We start from the raw sequence: 18,088 nt of genomic DNA, 5'->3' as shown, positions 1-18,088 counted from the left end.
TATTATTTTGGTAATCAAGTTTTAAAAACTGCTAACAAACAGATTGTTTGTATAGACATAGCCAATGGAAATTGATGGGATCGTTCAGATCCTTTAAACAGTTTCTTCACATCTACTTGTCAGCTCCCTCTAACTCCTGTGGCTTTGCCTCAAATCTATGGGCATTTTAGAATGTTTCTCTGGCTTACTTTATCTAGATAATTGTTCCATATATCCACTTTGCTGGTGTATAACTAACCACTGGAACAGAGTACCACAGTTCAATGCGATCACACTTTACTACAGAGAAGTGCTATTTCTACTGTATCTCCAAATCACATTTTATCCAACAGAAGTGGGTTTTGGCTTGCATTGCTTTTAGGCAGAGGTTTGTAATAGTGAGAACCTTATTTGTGTTATACACACGCACACGCATACACACACGCGCATGCACACAATGAAACTTAACAGCATTTGATTGTTCTGTCCTTGGCCCTTCCTCTTTTTGGGTAATTATTCGATCATTTTTAAGGAAGGAGGAGAAGTAACTTCAATGGAAAGAAACTTCCTGAGATATGGTGAGGGATTTCTCAAGTAAGTTGCCACGACAGTATCTCCTGTAGCACAATTGTTAATACTGAAAGCCCTCAGAATTTCAGGTTTCTGGTTTGAAGAAAAATAAAGCATTTAGGTTCGAAAAGAACATACCTGTAAAAATAAAAATACACATTTTTAGTGAATTAAACCTGCATACTTTGGATTTATTGCATACTTGAGCTATTACTATTCATATGCTAGTATGTGGTTTTAGGATTTCCATCTGTAGGCTACATGGTGGTCCAGAGAAAAAGATACTGGTAGGTGGTTTTGAGAGCTTTACTCTTAGAAAATGAAACAAAGTAATTAGTTGCTTGGAATGATACAGGCTGCAGGCTAGGGTGCTCTGGCATTTTTAAGCTCAGTATTTGTTTTAGCCCTACTCTTGAGTGCACTTGTACCTGATACTTGTTAGTTTATTTGGTCTGAGTTGTAGTCATTCATTTTTTAAAGATCTACCATCAATGTCTGTGGTACTTGAGACTCATGTACATATTAAGGATTATAATGTTTTAATATAAAATTAAGTGGAATGCCCTTATGCCAGAAGCTGGCTTTCTCCTCTGGTGTGAAAAGCTGTGAAAGCTTTGTAGAAACTTCCGGTTACTACACAAATAAAAGGCAAGTTGTGTAGGAACGGGAAGAGCCCACCGCCTTTGACCGCTGTAATCAATCAACTTTCCTCAGTCCATAACTGTAACACACACTACCCTCATTCTGGACCCTCAAAAAGAAAAGCCTTTTTCAGAACTCTCCAAATGACTCGATAGAACCAAAAAGACCAAATGAAGAAGTAGCTAAGAATGGCCTTCAGTGTAAAGGTCATTTTCACCAATTTGCAGTATATTTTGCCCTCTGACGTCATCTATGAGCAGGTTTCAGGGAATCTAACATCCCAGGAGCTGCACCTCAGCACACGCACACACACGTAGCAAGGCCATACCCTTGGTGGCACTTGAACAAGTAGGTGGCAGTGTACCTTTTATTTTAGCCTAGGGTGGCCAACCACAGTTGAGCTGGGCTTGGCCACTTTATGCCTTTCCCGCAAAGCACTCATTCCCCAAAATACTCATTGCCACCAACTGCCTTCCAATTTAGAAACCTTCTTGACAGTTCTCCGGTCTTATACAACCCTTAAAACTGACCCTTGGAAGACAAGACAAACAAGAGGCTTTGAGGTACTTAGATGGTGAGGGTGTAGAGACAGATGCAAAAGCTTGTAAAGAATGAGTATGGACAAACACTTTAGAACATAGGGGGCTAAACCACCAAATTGTCAACTCTTTAGATGACCAAACTGAGATGGGGTTCCCCAATAATTAAAAAAAAATGTAGTTCCTTAAATAAAACACTAACATCACCATTTTTTCACTCAAAAAAATCCATAAGGGTCAAATTCCGTTTGAGTTTCAGATCACAGCAATTTCTCACCTTGTGATCACTGTGTTGATAAGCTCAACAGAGTGAGACTCAAAGGCTACATTTTAAATTGTGCACTATCACTGATTGACTTTTATAAATATGCCCTTCTGATCAGTTACCGGCCTTGATCTCTCCGAATTTTATCTAAGGAAGAAAATGACTTTGTTCAAACTCTACATCAAAGAGAAAGAAGAAGTCAAGTTGGGGGAGGGGAGTATAGAAGAAAGCTAGATTCTATACCTGTTATCATGTTTTAGCCTCAAAAATGTGGAATAAATGTATCAACTGAGATTATAAAAGGAGACTGATCATTTTCACACGCATGCTGGAACGTATGTGCCCCAATGAATGCGGTTCTTCAAACTAATCATCTTAAGCCACACCCATGTGTGAAGGCTGCCGTTACTCAAACCATTGTGGACTTCTGCTTTTGGGAAGCCTTTAAAAATCCGTAATATTCTCAATGGTAGAAATATCCTCAATGGTAGAAAACTATGATCCTGTAAGACAAAATTTTTAGAAAGCAACAGTCAAAAGTAATTTTTAGGTCCATATTTGGTCAAAAATTGGGGTGATCCAGCGGAGTTCTAATTTTTCTGGTTCAAGCGCTAATACATAATAAGCACTTCATTAGGTACAAGTATAAAATGAGACAGTTTGTGTGATTTGTAAAGCGACCTGACACTCTTTGAAAACCAGTTATTTTTCTTACCAACTTTATTATAGAGTAATAACTGGTGTACACTTGCCTGCATCCTTACTTTAATGTGTGCAATTCAGTGAGTTTTCACAGTTGTATCTATCCCTGGAACCATCACCAACATTAAGATGCAAAACTTTCTGGGGCACCCGGGTGGCTCAGTCGGTTAAGTGTCTGACTCGTAATTTTGGCTCAGGCCATGATCTCACAGTTCATGGGGTTGAGCCCCACATTGGGCTCTGCGCTGACAGCATGGAACATGCTTGAGATTCTCTCTCTCTCTCTCTCTCAAAATAAACATTAAAAAAAGATTCCAATATCCCCAAAGAGTCCTTGTCCCTCTTAGCAGTCTAAAATCTAGTTTTAGACATGCTTGGGACAGCGAGTGGCAGTCTTACTGAAATATGTGCATCTAAAGCCTCCCGAGGAGGAAACATTAAAGAACACCACATTTAGGTATACAACCTCCACGGATTTGGGAACAACCATAATGACTGAACCCTTAAAACATTTGTGTTTAATAGTGAAACACATTCCGAGTTCCAACAGCTTGTTATAAATAAACCCAGCATTGGCTTCCAAAACCTTATTTGATGCATTAGAAATGTACTTCATGATGCAGAGGTTCTGACAACTAGGCTGTTGGCAGGAAGAAGGGGCAGTAAAGAAAAGCCCCAGCCTTTGGAGAAATAGAGGGGGTGGGTGTTCGTTGAACTTAGGAGGAACTCTGGCAGCAGAAGTAGGAGGCGGCTCTAGAGGGAGGATGGCGGCAGCTAGCTGAATGTTCAAGTCATTTGAAAATCACATGTATTTCCTGTGTAGGGTCTAGTTAATATTAAGGTAAAGCTTTATCACTTCATGGTCACACCGTGCAGGACTTCCTTCTACAACATATATTAAGTGATCAGTTTCAACAACCAAAGCAATGGAGCCTGTAGTCCAACAAGCACAGCGATAACTGTACTTAGTATACTTGAACAGGAGAAGCAGAACTCTGAAGTGTCTAACAGGAGCATTGGAACCAATGACACTAAAACGAATGTCGTGGGAGCTCATCAGGAAATCTCTAAACCCAAAGGGTTGAACACATTAGTCTCTGGCTTTCTTAATGCTAAAGGCAATCCGATTTGATAAATTATTAGCTATGAAATTTTTAACTGTTCAAACTGTTACTTTAACATAGTAAAAGTAAACCCAAATGTTTTCTTATGTCAACTGTAAAGGTAAAGACTTTCTCAAGGACATTTAAGTATGAATAAACACATCCTTCTCAAGCGAAAACATTTTCTTTTTGTTTCTTGTAACATGGGAATGCACACCAGTGGTAGTATTCAAGAAAGTATCAATATTTAAACCTTTCACAGAATTGTTTCCAGATTTCTCAAAAACGAGGTTGAAACTGCGACAGAAGAGCTTCTGCCTGTTCAAAACAATGAATGTAGTTTGGAACTAACATTTGACGCAAGACAAAGAATTGTAAAGAACACAGGTGGTGTTTAATTCACTTTCTTAACCTAGTTGACAGCCCCAATCACACATTGCCATACAGAAAATGTTTGCATCGAACTCAAGATGAAAACTGTATCTCTTGGGCTTAATCATGAAAAGGGAAAATTCCAAATGTGTTTGTGTAAATGTCATTTTGGCTTTGCAGAAAACAATTTTAAAAGCTAAAACCTCCTTGAGTAACCTTACTTTTATTTAAATACTTTCTGTAAGAAGTGCAAAGTTAGTGTCATCTTTAAATGTGTTAAAAATACTGTACAAAATGGTTTTGTGTATTTTTAGCTTCAGTATAAACAAAAATAAAGCATTGACTTTTTCCCCTGAAATGAATGGCTGCTCAGAATTAAGGTGTTTTGTTTCTCCATTTTCCAATGGTTTATAGCCGCCTATTATTAACAAACATTTGTGAACAATGGATTTTACACTATAATTTAACCAACAGACACTTCAGGGAGACCTTTGCAGTCCAATATATTTTAAAAAGTAGATGATTGAGAATAAACATTATTAATGTCCTGTTATACTTACCATTAGAGCTATTAAATATTTAAAAATTGAATAAGCACTCATAAAGAACTTTGAGATGACACGAAGAGACCAATAGTTATAAAGCTATAGCTCGCACATTGAGAAACCTTACAGGCCTTATCCTCAACATTTTTTATTCTTTATTGAGTACCCAAAGTACAAGTTGTGCAGAACAGTTTGAATCCGTGGGCCAGTAGAAAGAGGCATAAAGTGAGGTTAGGCTGGTCATTATTAAACTGGTATAATCTGAGTACATTTGGGTAATATTTCCTCAAGTATCAGTTGATGCTTTTTTTTGTAGTAAGACCTTTCAGCAATTAGCTTTCCCCTAATTAATTCAGATCCCTGAAGTTTGTTTGTATTTTAATAACTAACATTAACTTTTAGGCCACCAGAGAACTGGTTAGCATACCAGAACAGCTTAACTTTCAGCCAAATAACTCGCTTGCAAGTCCTGGACTAATTATTTAAATTATGATTGGGTGTATAACATATAATACACATTAGTTAGGTAAGGACACCTAAATAGGCAGTAATATAGCTGAAAAAGATCTGCAACTGGCATACGGAATAAACCCCTATAACTCAATAATAAAAATACAACAAATTTGAACACACTTCAATAAGGAATGTATACAACTGGCAAATAAGCACATGAAAAACTACTCAACATGATCTTGGGAAATGCAAATTAAAACCGCAATGAGAGGGGCGCCTGGGTGGTTCGGTCAGTTAAGTGTCTGAACCGATACTCTGATTCATTTATAAACATTTTGAAAAATCAACTAAACCGTGAAGGGGGGGAATCAGAAGGAACAGTGGTTGCCTAGGGTACACCCCAGCTGGGGTGACAGAGATTGACTGGGAAGGAGCATGAGGGAGTTTCCTGGGGCGAAGGAAATGTTATCTTGACAAAGGCTGGAGATTCACAGATGCAGGATTTGTCAAAGTTCATTGCATCAAAAACTTCAAGATTTGTGTATTTCATCGCATGTAAATTTTACCTCAAAATAAAAAAAGTGAACCTTTAATAAATACTAAATTCTAGCTAACAATATGCATGCTGAAATGTTTAGAAGTGAAATGTACTTGAGTCTGCAATTTTCTTTGTAATGCATCAAACACCAAGGCTTTATAGATGGATATGTGAAAAGCCGAGTAAAATGTTAATTGTAAAATCTAGGTGGTAGGTACACAGATGCTCACTGCACCATTACTTCAGTTTTCCTGTATGTTTAAACTTTTTCATATTAGGGGCGCCTGGGTGGCTCAGTTGGTTAAGCATCCGACTGTGGTTCAGGAGTTCGAGCCCCGTGTCAGGCCCTGTGCTGACAGCTCAGAGCTTGGAGCCTGCTTCTGATTCTGTGTCTCCCTGTCTCTCTGCCCCTCTTCCCTGCTCGCACTCTGTTGGCCTCTCTCTCAAAAGTAAATAAATGTTAAAAAAAAATTAGGGGCGCCTGGGTGGCTCAGTCGGTTGAGCGTCTGACTTTGGCTCAGGTCATGATCTCGTGGTTCATGAGTTCGAGCCCTGTGTCGGGCTCTGTGCTGACGGCTCAGAGCCTGGAGCCTGCTTCGGATTCTGTGTCTCCCCCCCTCTCTCGCTGCTCCTCCACCGCTCACACTCTCTCAAAAATAAATAAACATTAAAAATTTTTTTAAATTTTTTTCATAATAAAATGTTGAAAATAAAATATAAGCAGTGAGTAAAGGAACTAGGTTAACTAAAGGCAAATCTATATACCGTGTTTCAAAACTAGCAGGGTAAACTTCTTGGGTGGTTGAAGCTATTTTAGCAGAGTGAGAGGAATGAAAGAAAATTAAAATCAAAACTCAACAGCTGAAGCAGGCAAAACAACAGAGTATAAAATGGTGGAGTTTTTGGTTTTGGGGGATTGTTTTTGTAGGGATATCCATGCAGAACTTTAGTTTCTATTTTACTGTGGTAAGAACACTTACCATGAGAGCTACCCTCTTAACAGATTTTAAGTGTACAATCAGAATTGTTATCTAGAGCCACAATGTTGTACAGATCTCTAGAACCTCATCTTGCATAAATGAAATCTATCAAGATAAAAACTCAGATCTAATATACCAGTAAGTAAATAAAAGGTTTTTTTTAAGTATAGAACTACAGTACTCTAATACTTCTAATTTTTTATGTTTATTTATTTTGAGAGAGCACGTGCAAGAGTTGGGGAGGGGCAGAGAGAAAATCTCAAGCAGGCTCTGCACGGTCAGCGTAGAGCCTGATGCAGGGCTCAATTCCACAAACCCTGAGATCATGACCTGAGCCGAAATCAATAGACACTTAACCGACTGAGCTATCCACGAGCCCCTAGAATTTTTTTTTTCTGTAATTCTACAAATGATTTGAGAAACCTGCCTTGTATAGTTTGGAAAAAGCCGTAAGGTCTGCAAGAAAAGATGTTAGCTGTGTAGGTGAAGGGACTGACCGCCGAGAGAACACCAATAAATCAATACTATTAATCCGTAATGTTCGCTAAGATAGACCTTAACATTTTTATTCATTGCCCTGAATACTCCCAAGAGCTGATTCAGTTTAATATCATTATTGTTGAATCACTTCCCCCAGCCCCCTTTCACAAGAGATACAGCCATTGGCAAGTACCTCTTACCAGGAAATAAACCCAAAAAACAAACAGCTGTTCAACAGCAAAGGATTTCCTGATTTCCGTGCTCCCTTCTGGCAGCCAGAACTGAACTCAGAAGTGTTGTATTATTAGGGAAATAATGAAGCAGTACCTGAAACGGCTCAATTAGTCTTAACTACAGATGTGTATCATGGCTTAACAAAATCTAGTTTTACAGGTAGCTAGTGAATATTCTTGAGAATTACAGAATTTGAAGAATCAGTTGCCTGTACTTACAGGCTTCTCCCAACCCCCAGGTATCCTGACAAGGTACCAATGTAGGGACCTTATGGGACAGCCACTCTTAAATTGTTTTTTAGCATTCAAGGCAAAATTTTTTTAAACCTCAATTCTAACTTCATAAATATTTACTCTCCATATTGTCAAGGTTGTCAAGATAGTTTTTAAAAAAAGATTATGAAAGATTTCAAACACTAAAGTAGAGGGACTTGCATTAATGAACCTAGGCTTTGACAATTATTCACCAATTAACAGGCAGCAAATCTTTCGTCTATAAACCCCGCCACCCAGGTTTTGATGGGATACCCAGATTTATCATTTTGGAGTGGTTTTAGTCCCACCCTAGTTACTAAACTCTGGTCCATCCTTTCCTGAAGCTACTTTTCCCCTAACACAAGGACCCCACACATCCCTGAAACTGCCTTTGATACCGGAAGAAGACAAGTGTTCCAATCAAGCTGCTCTGATGGAAACTTAACGTTCTAGGTGAAATGGAAGGAAACAAGACGTTGTCTTTTGCTGTATAAATTCTCCTGAGCTTAGTTTTTATTACAAGTGGAAATATAAATGGCTCCAAATAGGTTTCGTACAAAATGGACATTAAAAAAAAGTCATTTGTTCATGTACCACCCTCTGTCAATGGACTATATCATTATTCAAGGAGATTTATGTCTGAATTAAGTGCTGCATGTCTGGTGTCCACATAAGAAATGATTTTGTACTTTTATCTATCTCCAAAGCTAATTAAAAGGTTATGCCTTGATTACAGGCTCCAAGGAAATCAAAGATGTTTGAAAACTTCACACGTCTTGAATTTCGATAGTAAAACAGATTCAGTATGTGCTCTTTACCAAGGCAGAAAACTGCAATTAATTTTGAAGAAAAATATACACAGCATAAAAAAGAATTCTAATTGTTTTCCTCCCTATGGATGATTTAGCTTTCCACCTTTGCTTTGGTGTGATCACATCTATCTCAGGAAGGGGTGAAAGTAAAGGGTCAAGAACAAACCACTGTGCCTTTGTATCTCTTTCCCTGTTTAACAATTCTAAATGGATGAAATTTGGTTGTAACAGCAGAGGAAAGAGGAGAAGGGCCCTAAAGAGATAATATGTAAATATGCTTTTTGTTACATCAAGGGCCCTAAAGAGATAATATGTAAAATGAAGTCTACCACTATGTTTATACTATGAGGTTGATTAAACATATTAAGTCAGGGTTTTTTAATTACCAAAAAACAAACCACTTCCTTTTTATCTGGAAGCTACTTTCAAAAACCACTGCAGACTTCTGCAGCAGTACAGATTACCTTCACCCCCTCTCAACCCCCAAAACAACAGGAGGGTCAGGGTACACTCCTTGATTATGTGAGAAGATGGGTGTAATACATCAATGAGTGGACTACACTTGTATGTTTTAACAGACCATAAATGCTGTTGATTTCCACACCGGTAATATTTAACAATTGAATTAGGTTGACCTAGTGTACGCCACTGAGCTTCAGTTTTCTGGTGAAGTTAGTAACTACCATCTCATTCAATCACATTAATTAGTAATGGCACTCTCAAAGCAAAGCAACAACCTACAAGTTTAAAATAAAAACAAATCAACTGGAAGCCTAAGGCAAACATGCTGGTCTCAGACTGATTTCCAGACCCACATTCTCAAGATAGACTAGAACATTCTCAAACACCCTTAGAAGCTAGTTAGGAAACCACTGGATACAGGACAGTCACTTGCTGAGAGTTCTGTATATTTCAGAAACATTAGTGTATTTGAAAAATGTTGGAGTGGGGTTGCTGCATGTTTTAAGCTCGACTGAAACCTCTACTTAAAACAATTTGTAGGCTGCACAAATGGAGGACCCAGGAGGTTAGGAGAGAAGAAGCTAAAACAAACACAGGTTGTTATAAAGATCCGTGCACTGGGTCCCATCTCTCCTTAGTAAAGCCTGATGCCAACTTGCACAGCAGGACTTAAGTGAAGGAGGTAAAAACAAAATACAACCAGTTCCAGATCTATTATGATAGAGGAACCTTAACTAGTACATGATTTGGAACTCCTTACTATCTGTTATCTTGAGAACAGTACACTTAAGACTGCACATCTTCTTTATAACGGCTTCCATTCCAGTTCTGACTGCTCAGGCACCACAAAACCTGGAGGTTTCAATGCTTCTTTGTGCCCAGGGTGTAGCGGAAGGTGGGGAAAAATGGATGGATTCACAAGCATAAAGAACCTTTAAAGATGGCATTATAAATAGGTTTTGTGGCAACCAAAGAACACTTTTTAAATAGCTGTTTGTCAGGTGAGATACAGCAAAGCATTCGTTACAAATAACCCCAGAGGAGAACTGGCGGGTTCAGAAGATTCTGTGGTCTTTGGGTAGATGAAAGGGAAAAGACAGAAAGGCTGACAAAATGGGTCTCACAGAAGTCTGAGACAAGGCAGGCCTACAAATATAAAAGGTAAGTCCGAAAACAAAAACGGTAAGATAGAACTACTGGACATATAGCACAATGAGAAAGTAAGTCCAGATTAAAGTTCCATATGGGAATCAAGACTTAAAAAAAAAATAAAACAAACACCACCACAAATACAACTTAAAAAGGGACATACTCAAGGGAAAAGAACTAGACCTGGTCGTTTGCACTGCCACGGTCTGAGATTTACATTTCCACTGGCCCCACCCGTTCATGTCATCAATTCACATTCTTTTGCCACCAAGACAGCAGGGGAAAAACGTATACAAGATCAAATGTATGGTACTCTTCGCTGCCATGAAAAAGAAAACAAGGAAGAAAATCCCACTCATTTTAGCAATTTTAAATGCTAATTTTATTTACTGCTAAATGTGCAAACACCAATTCAATACTGTGCAGTAAAAGTTACATAAATCCAATATTAAACAATAGCATATGAAATAAGTAAAGCAGAGCACCATGTGCCTTCAAAACTGATTAATATCACAGAACACAATTCAGACAATTCTTAAAAAATCTGAAGAGGTCGCTCATTTAATATTTAGTTATCCAGAAGCCAATGCTCTTTTGTTTTTTACTTTCTAGAAACAAGTGAAAGTTATTCCAATTTTGCACGGTTTAACATGTTTGACATCTGAGCCAAGGAAACAGACCCTACGATTTATTCCTTTTATCAACTGGAACCATCAGCTAATACAAAGTTGACAAGCTGGCTGACAGGAGAACAGCTGAATACAATGAAATATGCTCAATATGGGGCTAGCTGTACAGCCATCTCCATTTCCTTATCCACAATCCAAAGTAATGTTCCTTTATTTAAAGTAGTATTTTAAATCAAAAGATAAAATAATCTTAAAGACAGATACCATAGTAACCACCCTAACCACCTAAATCACTTAAACACTAACATAAAACACTTTTTAAAAAACCAAAATAGCAAAAAATGGCAGTGCAAGAATACTTCATACTGCTGAAGCTTACATGTTCTGAGGTATGTAATGAGAAGCTGAGGGAGGTGAAGCAACATAGCCAACTGGCCCAGGATTCATAGCACCATGAATTTGAGAAGAGCCACCACATGCTGCACCAACTGAATGCCAGGGGGCAACATAGGGATAATCGGGCACAACAGGAAGACAGGAATCAAAACCTGGCAATGGTGGAGGCCCATAGGGATCTGACATCACTGGATAATAGACTGCTCCAGGAGGGACAGATGCAGGGTCAGCATTTGGAACAGTACCTGAAACAAAGAATGCATATAGTACACACTTTAGATACGAAGATTCACTAGAACATCAACACACATTAGAGGTCTTTACAGGTAGAAGTGAAATTTAGCACTAACTATGGGAAAGATCACAGCAAATGTGGTAAAAGCCCTTTAGATAAGAACACTAGTGACTAAAGCAGGCTACTAAAAGCTTATATGAAAATTTCCCAACTAAAGAAATGTGTGTGTGCACGCACGCCCAAGCACACGTGTCACGTGTCAAATGTATTCTACCTAGAGACAGTTATCTTTCTGGGATGATCTAGGTACCCACAGACTAAATACATACAGAAAACATTCTCTAGAGTCCTTCTAGTTAAAGAAATTCTCATAAAGGGTAGGTCACAAGTAAGTTACCCAATAGTTTCCCACTGTAGCACATATCATCCAAATAACCATTTTGTATTACTTTAGCAATGAAAAACTCAAGTGCCTATACTTGAAGGTATAGTTCTGAAAAGCATCCTAAAGACCAAAAATTTGTCATCACTTGACCGGCATTAAGATCTTATCCTAGCATTATTTTAATGTTCCACCACTTAACTACCACAAGGGACTTTTTTTTTTTTTGGTATTTTTTTATATTATTTTTTTTAATATATGAAATTTATTGTCAAATTGGTTTCCATACAACACCCAGTGCTCATCCCAAAAGGTGCCCTCCTCAATACCCATCACCCACCCTCCCCTCCCTCCCACCCCCCATCAACCCTCAGTTTGTTCTCAGTTTTTAACAGGCTCTTATGCTTTGGCTCTCTCCCATTCTAACCTCTTTTTTTTTTTTTTTCCTTCCCCTCCCCCATGGGTTTCTGTTAAGTTTCTCAGGATCCACAGAAGAGTGAAACCATATGGTATCTGTCTTTCTCTGTATGGCTTATTTCACTTAGCATCACACTCTCCAGTTCCATCCACGTTGCTACAAAAGGCCATATTTCATTTTTTCTCATTGCCATGTAGTATTCCATTGTGTATATAAACCACAATTTCTTTATCCATTCATCAGTTGATGGACATTTAGGCTCTTTCCATAATTTGGCTATTGTTGAGAGTGCTGCTATAAACATTGGGGTACAAGTGCCCCTATGCATCAGTACTCCTGTATCCCTTGGATAAATTCCTAGCAGTGCTATTGCTGGGTCATAGGGTAGGTCTATTTTTAATTTTCTGAGGAACCTCCACACTGCTTTCCAGAGTGGCTGCACCAGTTTGCATTCCCACCATCAGTGCAAGAGGGTTCCCGTTTCTCCACATCCTCTCCAGCATCTATAGTCTCCTGATTTGTTCATTTTGGCCACTCTGGCGTGAGGTGATATCTGAGTGACTACAAGGGACTTTTAATGGAAATAGATGCTGTTCTGACTTTGCTATACTGACCATGTAAATATTAAAAAGGAGTCATTCATTATCTGGGATAACTTAGAAGACTGACACTGCACTGTCTCATGGTGTACCACAGTTAAAAACAGCTCTATAAAAGGTACACGGTACAAAAATGCAATGAGGGGGACACTAACTTTTATTACTATGGGCCATATCACATCACCATACTAGGGATCATATTCTATAGTGTTAATATTCCCAAACCATTAATATGCTTTAAAAGGGAGGAGAAACAAAAGGAAAGTCACATTCTTCACCTATTCTAAATCCTTTAAAACGGGTCTCCATCTATACTGTACTGTGAACTAGAGCAACCATCTTTATGGTCTGGCACACTGGTCTCCAATGTTTTGGTCTCAGGACCCCTTTACACTCTTAAAAATTGAGGATCTCAGATAGCTTTGGTCTATGTGAATTAGATCTATCAATATGTACTGTATTAGGAATTAAACTGAGAAAGTTAAAAGTATTTAATTCTGGTTAAAAAAAAGCCCATTAATGTTCAAAGTTTTTTTATGAAAAAAGTTTACATTTCAAGACAAAAATATTATGAGACAAGTGCTATCATTTTACACACTTGTGCAAATCTTAAATGTATGATTTAATAGAGACAAATGGATTCTCACATCTGCTTCTGTATTTAATATAATATGCTGTTCTGAAGTATATGAAGAAAATCTGGCCTCCTACAGATACATAGGTGGAAGAGAGAACCCTTTTAACAACCAGCCTTTTCAGATACATTCAGATATATTCTTTGATGCTACACCAAAACCAGGTAAGTAGTAGTTTCCAAAGGTTAGCAGCAATGTGGACTTTTTCATACTCAGTCAACATTAAAATCCACTGTTTTATCTTGCACTTTGAAATAGACCTTTTACAAAAACGTTACACAGGTAACACCATTCACTGGTAACCGGAGAAGTATTATTTCATGGAGTTATATAAATCTCCCCAAATGTTGACACATTTCATTATACAATGTGAAAAAACACATTCCTTAATAGCCCCATCTATCTTTTTTTTTTTTAAGATTTTATTTTTTTAGTAATCTCTACATCCAACATGGGGCTCAAACTCAACCTCGAGATCAAGAGTCTCATGCTCTACAGAGTCAGCCAGGTGCCCCAATAGCCCCACCTATCTTATTAGAAAAGTTAAGCATTGAGAAGCTGTCAAGCTCATGGTGGCAGATACAAGTTTTCCAAAATTCTAATTTTTATTTGAAAGCTGGAATTTTTATCTTTGACAACAAATTCTATCAGTTCTTTCTTTCCTGAAGTGACAGGCTCACGTTGAGAAAATGTCTGCCAGATCTCCAAGTCTAAATAACCATAGTTTGTCTATCGTGTAAGTAAAAATAGTGTTGCATAAAAAGAGCTGGTTTAGCTCATTAGTCAATCTCACAAATCCTTAAGTTAATCATCCTTCAGTGTGCACAGTAATTTATGAATACTTTCCATGTTGTCACATAGAATATTCAGTACAATTACTCAAAAACAAAGATTTAATAAAAATATTTTGATTTTAAAAATATATATATATATATATATATATATAGAGAGAGAGAGAGAGAGGGAGAGAGGAGGGAAGAGGGGGAGGGAAGAGGGGGAGAGAGGGAGGGAGAGGGAGGGAGAGGGAGGGAGAGGAAGGGAGAGAGGGAGGGAGGGAAGGAGGGAGGGAGGGGGGAGAGGGGGAAAGAGAGAGGGGGAGAGGGGGAGAGACAGGGAGGGAGGGAGAGAGGAGGGAGTGAGAGAGAGGGGGAAAGAGAGAGAGAGGGAGGGAGGGAGGGAAGGAAGGAGAGGGGGAGAGAGAGGGGGAGAGAGGGGGAGAGAGAGGGGGAGAGAGAGGGGGAGAGAGAGGGGGAGAGAGAGGGGGAGAGAGAGGGGGAGAGAGAAGGGGAGAGAGAAGGGGGGAGAGAAGGGGGAAGAGAAGGGGGGAGAGAAGGGGGGAGAGAGAAGGGGGGAGAGAGAAGGGGGAGAGAAAGGAAGGGAGGGAGGAAGGGAGAGGGAGGGAGGAGAAGAGAGAAGGGGAGAGAGAAGGGGAGAGAGAAGGGGAGAGAGAAGGGGGGAGAGAAGGGGGGAGAGAGAAGGGGGAGAGAAAGGAAGGGAGGGAGGAAGGGAGAGGGAGGGAGGAGAAGAGAGAAGGGGAGAGAGAGGGAGGGAGAGGGGGAGGGGGGGAGGGGGAGGGAGGGAGGGAGGGAGGAAGGGAGGGAGAGAGAGATAACAGGCATTGCTGTATCATGAGTATGTATGGCAGGGAATACAACAATCACTAGCACAGTTTGGTGCCCCCTCTTGATTTGTGCTTAGGTGGCAGCAGTTTACCCACTATTGATTTTTGCATCCTCAATGCAAAATCTAACAGTAAAAGGGACATATAAAATCTTTAAGATCTATGTATTCTGATGAATACTTTTGGCTTTATGGATCCCCCAAGAGGGAATCTCAAGGGTCCACAAATCATTCTTTAAAACCACAGTTCTAGAATATGGACCAAACAAAATATCTGAGCGTTATTATTAAATTACACACGATAGGGGCGCCTGGGTGGCTTAGTCGGTTAAGCGTCGGCCTTTGGTCAGGGTCATAATCTCAGTTTGTGAGTTTGAGCCCCACATCGGGCTCTCTGCTGTCCGCACAGAGCCCACTTCCAATCCTCTCCCTCTCTTTCTGTCCCTCCCCTGCTTGCGTGCTCTCTCCCTCTTTAAATCAAACATTAAAAAAAAACTTTAAATACATTACACACAATCAAATCCAATTGTCCTTCTTGCAGGCAATCTCATTACATACTCACCATTTCCTGATGCTTCCACCTGTGTACCATCTTGTCTCCCCACCTCACTATACCACTGAGGAATACTTTGATCTACCAGAGGGGGTGGCTCAGCATAGACTGGATAATTCTCTACATGAAGCTGCTGTTGCTGCTGCTGCATCTGTGGCACATAGACCATGGAGTGCCAGTAGTTGTGGTGATAGCACTTGGGCAAGAAAGAAAAAAAACAAACACTTTACTATCCTTTTACTTAAAGTAGTACAGGTTTTCACTAAAAAAAAAAAAAAAGTTTGGCTATGATTTTCAAGAAAGGTAGCTATAACTTTTTTTCTCTGAAAAAAAAAAAACAGAACATGAGGAAATCTATTCTACTACAACTTTAAGATCTTTAGCAGCAGCTGTGTCTCATTGTTGAGCATAGGAATTCTTTTAAGAAAGCATCCTAAGGAAATTACAGACATACACAATGACCTGTATATAAAGATATCTTTCATAGCAATATTTTTAAAAGCAAAAGAGTGGAGGGGTGCCTGGGTGGCTCAGTTGGTTAAGCGTCCAACTTCAGCTCAGGTCAGGACCTTACACACGGTTTGTGGGTTTGGGCTCTGCACTGACAGCTCAGAGCCTGGAGCCTGCTTCGGATTCTGTGTCTCCTTCCTCTCTCTCTGCTGCTCTCCCACTTGCACTCTGTCTCTCTCAAAACTAAATTAAAAATGTTAAAAAAAAATTAAAAAAAAAAAGCAAAAGAGTGGAATAAATCACAAGGATGAAAGGTACAGCATGGGGAATATATAGTCCGTGGTATTGTAATAGTGTCGTATAGCAACAGATGGGAACTACATTTGCGAGTGGCCTCATAGCAGAATATCAAATTGCTACCTTATACACCTGAAACTAACGTTAACATTGTGAGTCAACTATATATCATTTTTTAAAAAAGCAAAATACAGTGAACAACCTATGAAATCTTAAACAATAGGGAACTAGATGAATTATATATCCGTGATGGTATACAATACAGGCAATAAAAAAACTTATGCTGTCAAATATTTAAGAAAAACTGCTATCATGAACTTAAAAGTTTACAAAATTACACAGCAGTCAATATGTGGTAAAAGAAATAAAGAAGCTATTAAGGAAGTATGTTACAGTGCACAGTGGTTATGCACAAGATTTCAGTTTCCTTTATATTTTAGTATTTTTCAGATGTACTACAACGAAGGCTATTACTTTGAATATAAAGAAGTTTATTAAAATAACTATTCTGCATTTCCTCGTATTCCCATGATGTAAAATGCAGGAAAAGGTTTTAAAATACCTCAGCCATCTGAAATGAATTAAGTTTCCACACATAAATATAGAAAACATAACGGAAGGTGCAAGTAGTTTATATTTTCAATTCTTGAAACTGAATTTAGCAAACAGTCTCAAAGAACAAAATATCACTCCACTACTCTTAATTTATAAATGTGTGCCATTTGGAGAAGATAGTTTTCTGGAAATGATAATACCCAAAGGTTTAGTGAAATTAGTGTCTGGGAATATGAACTAATCTGAACATTATTCAGGAGACTGTCTGAAGTTTACTATCATCTACCCAATCTTAAAATGCATCATTCCTTTTTAGGAAATATGCCATCTTGTTATAACATCAGAAGTCAGGTGTATTTCAGGGGGAAAATGATTCCTGAATGAAAAAATAAAAGCTCTTACCTAAAATCAAAAACACCTTTCAGTGATAGGAAGATATCTGTCAGAATCCCCACCCTTCTACAACTCCAGCGAGTGATGAAAATCAGTGTTTGGTAAATATCTATGAACACATACGGGCTTTAGAAATAATACAGCCCTTCAAATGTCTTTAAATTTGTCCAATTACTTTTAGGATTAACATGCAGAAATAACCATAAAAAGGTTTCAATTAAGCAGGACAAATAATTCACTTATTATTGAGTCAGAAAAACATAGTGAAGGGTTGGCATACATAGGATGCTAAACATGGAGGCCAATATATGGTAAAGTTGTGCTGCTTTCTCTCAACAATAGCCAAATTATGGAAAGAGCCTAAATGTCCATCAACTGATGAATGGATAAAGAAATTGTGGTTTATATACACAATGGAGTACTACGTGGCAATGAGAAAAAATGAAATATGGCCTTTTGTAGCAACGTGGATGGAACTGGAGAGTGTGATGCTAAGTGAAATAAGCCATACAGAGAAAGACAGATACCATATGGTTTCACTCTTATGTGGATCCTGAGAAACTCAACAGAAACCCATGGAGGAGGGGAAGGAAAAAAAAAAAAAAAGAGGTTAGAGTGGGAGACAGCCAAAGCATAAGAGCCTGTTAAAAACTGAGAACAAACTGAGGGTTGATGGGGGGTGGGAGGGAGGGGAGGGTGGGTGATGGGTATTGAGGAGGGCACCTTTTGGGATGAGCACTGGGTGTTGTATGGAAACCAATTTGTCAATAAATTTCATATAAAAAAAAAAAGTTGTGCTGCTTTAATGTAGCAACTATTTCATAAGAGGAATTGAAGCACTGAGAGG

General features: G+C 38.8%; 1 protein-coding gene across 1 annotated transcript in view; it reads right to left on the bottom strand.

Moving 5' to 3' along the window:
• Positions 1-10,442: 10,442 nt before the first annotated feature.
• The window catches only part of ALG13 (ALG13 UDP-N-acetylglucosaminyltransferase subunit), a 63,020-nt gene continuing 55,374 nt past the window's right edge, over positions 10,443-18,088 (bottom strand). Inside the window, 2 exon segments of the mRNA XM_043570803.1 lie at positions 10,443-11,349; positions 15,556-15,742. Coding sequence (XP_043426738.1) covers positions 11,084-11,349; positions 15,556-15,742 — 453 coding nt within the window. The 3' untranslated portion in view covers positions 10,443-11,083.

The sequence above is a fragment of the Prionailurus bengalensis genome, chromosome X (genome assembly GCF_016509475.1).
Source record: "Prionailurus bengalensis isolate Pbe53 chromosome X, Fcat_Pben_1.1_paternal_pri, whole genome shotgun sequence".
NCBI classification, from domain to species: Eukaryota; Metazoa; Chordata; class Mammalia; order Carnivora; family Felidae; genus Prionailurus; species Prionailurus bengalensis.
This window is presented reverse-complemented; position numbering and strand designations above follow the sequence as displayed.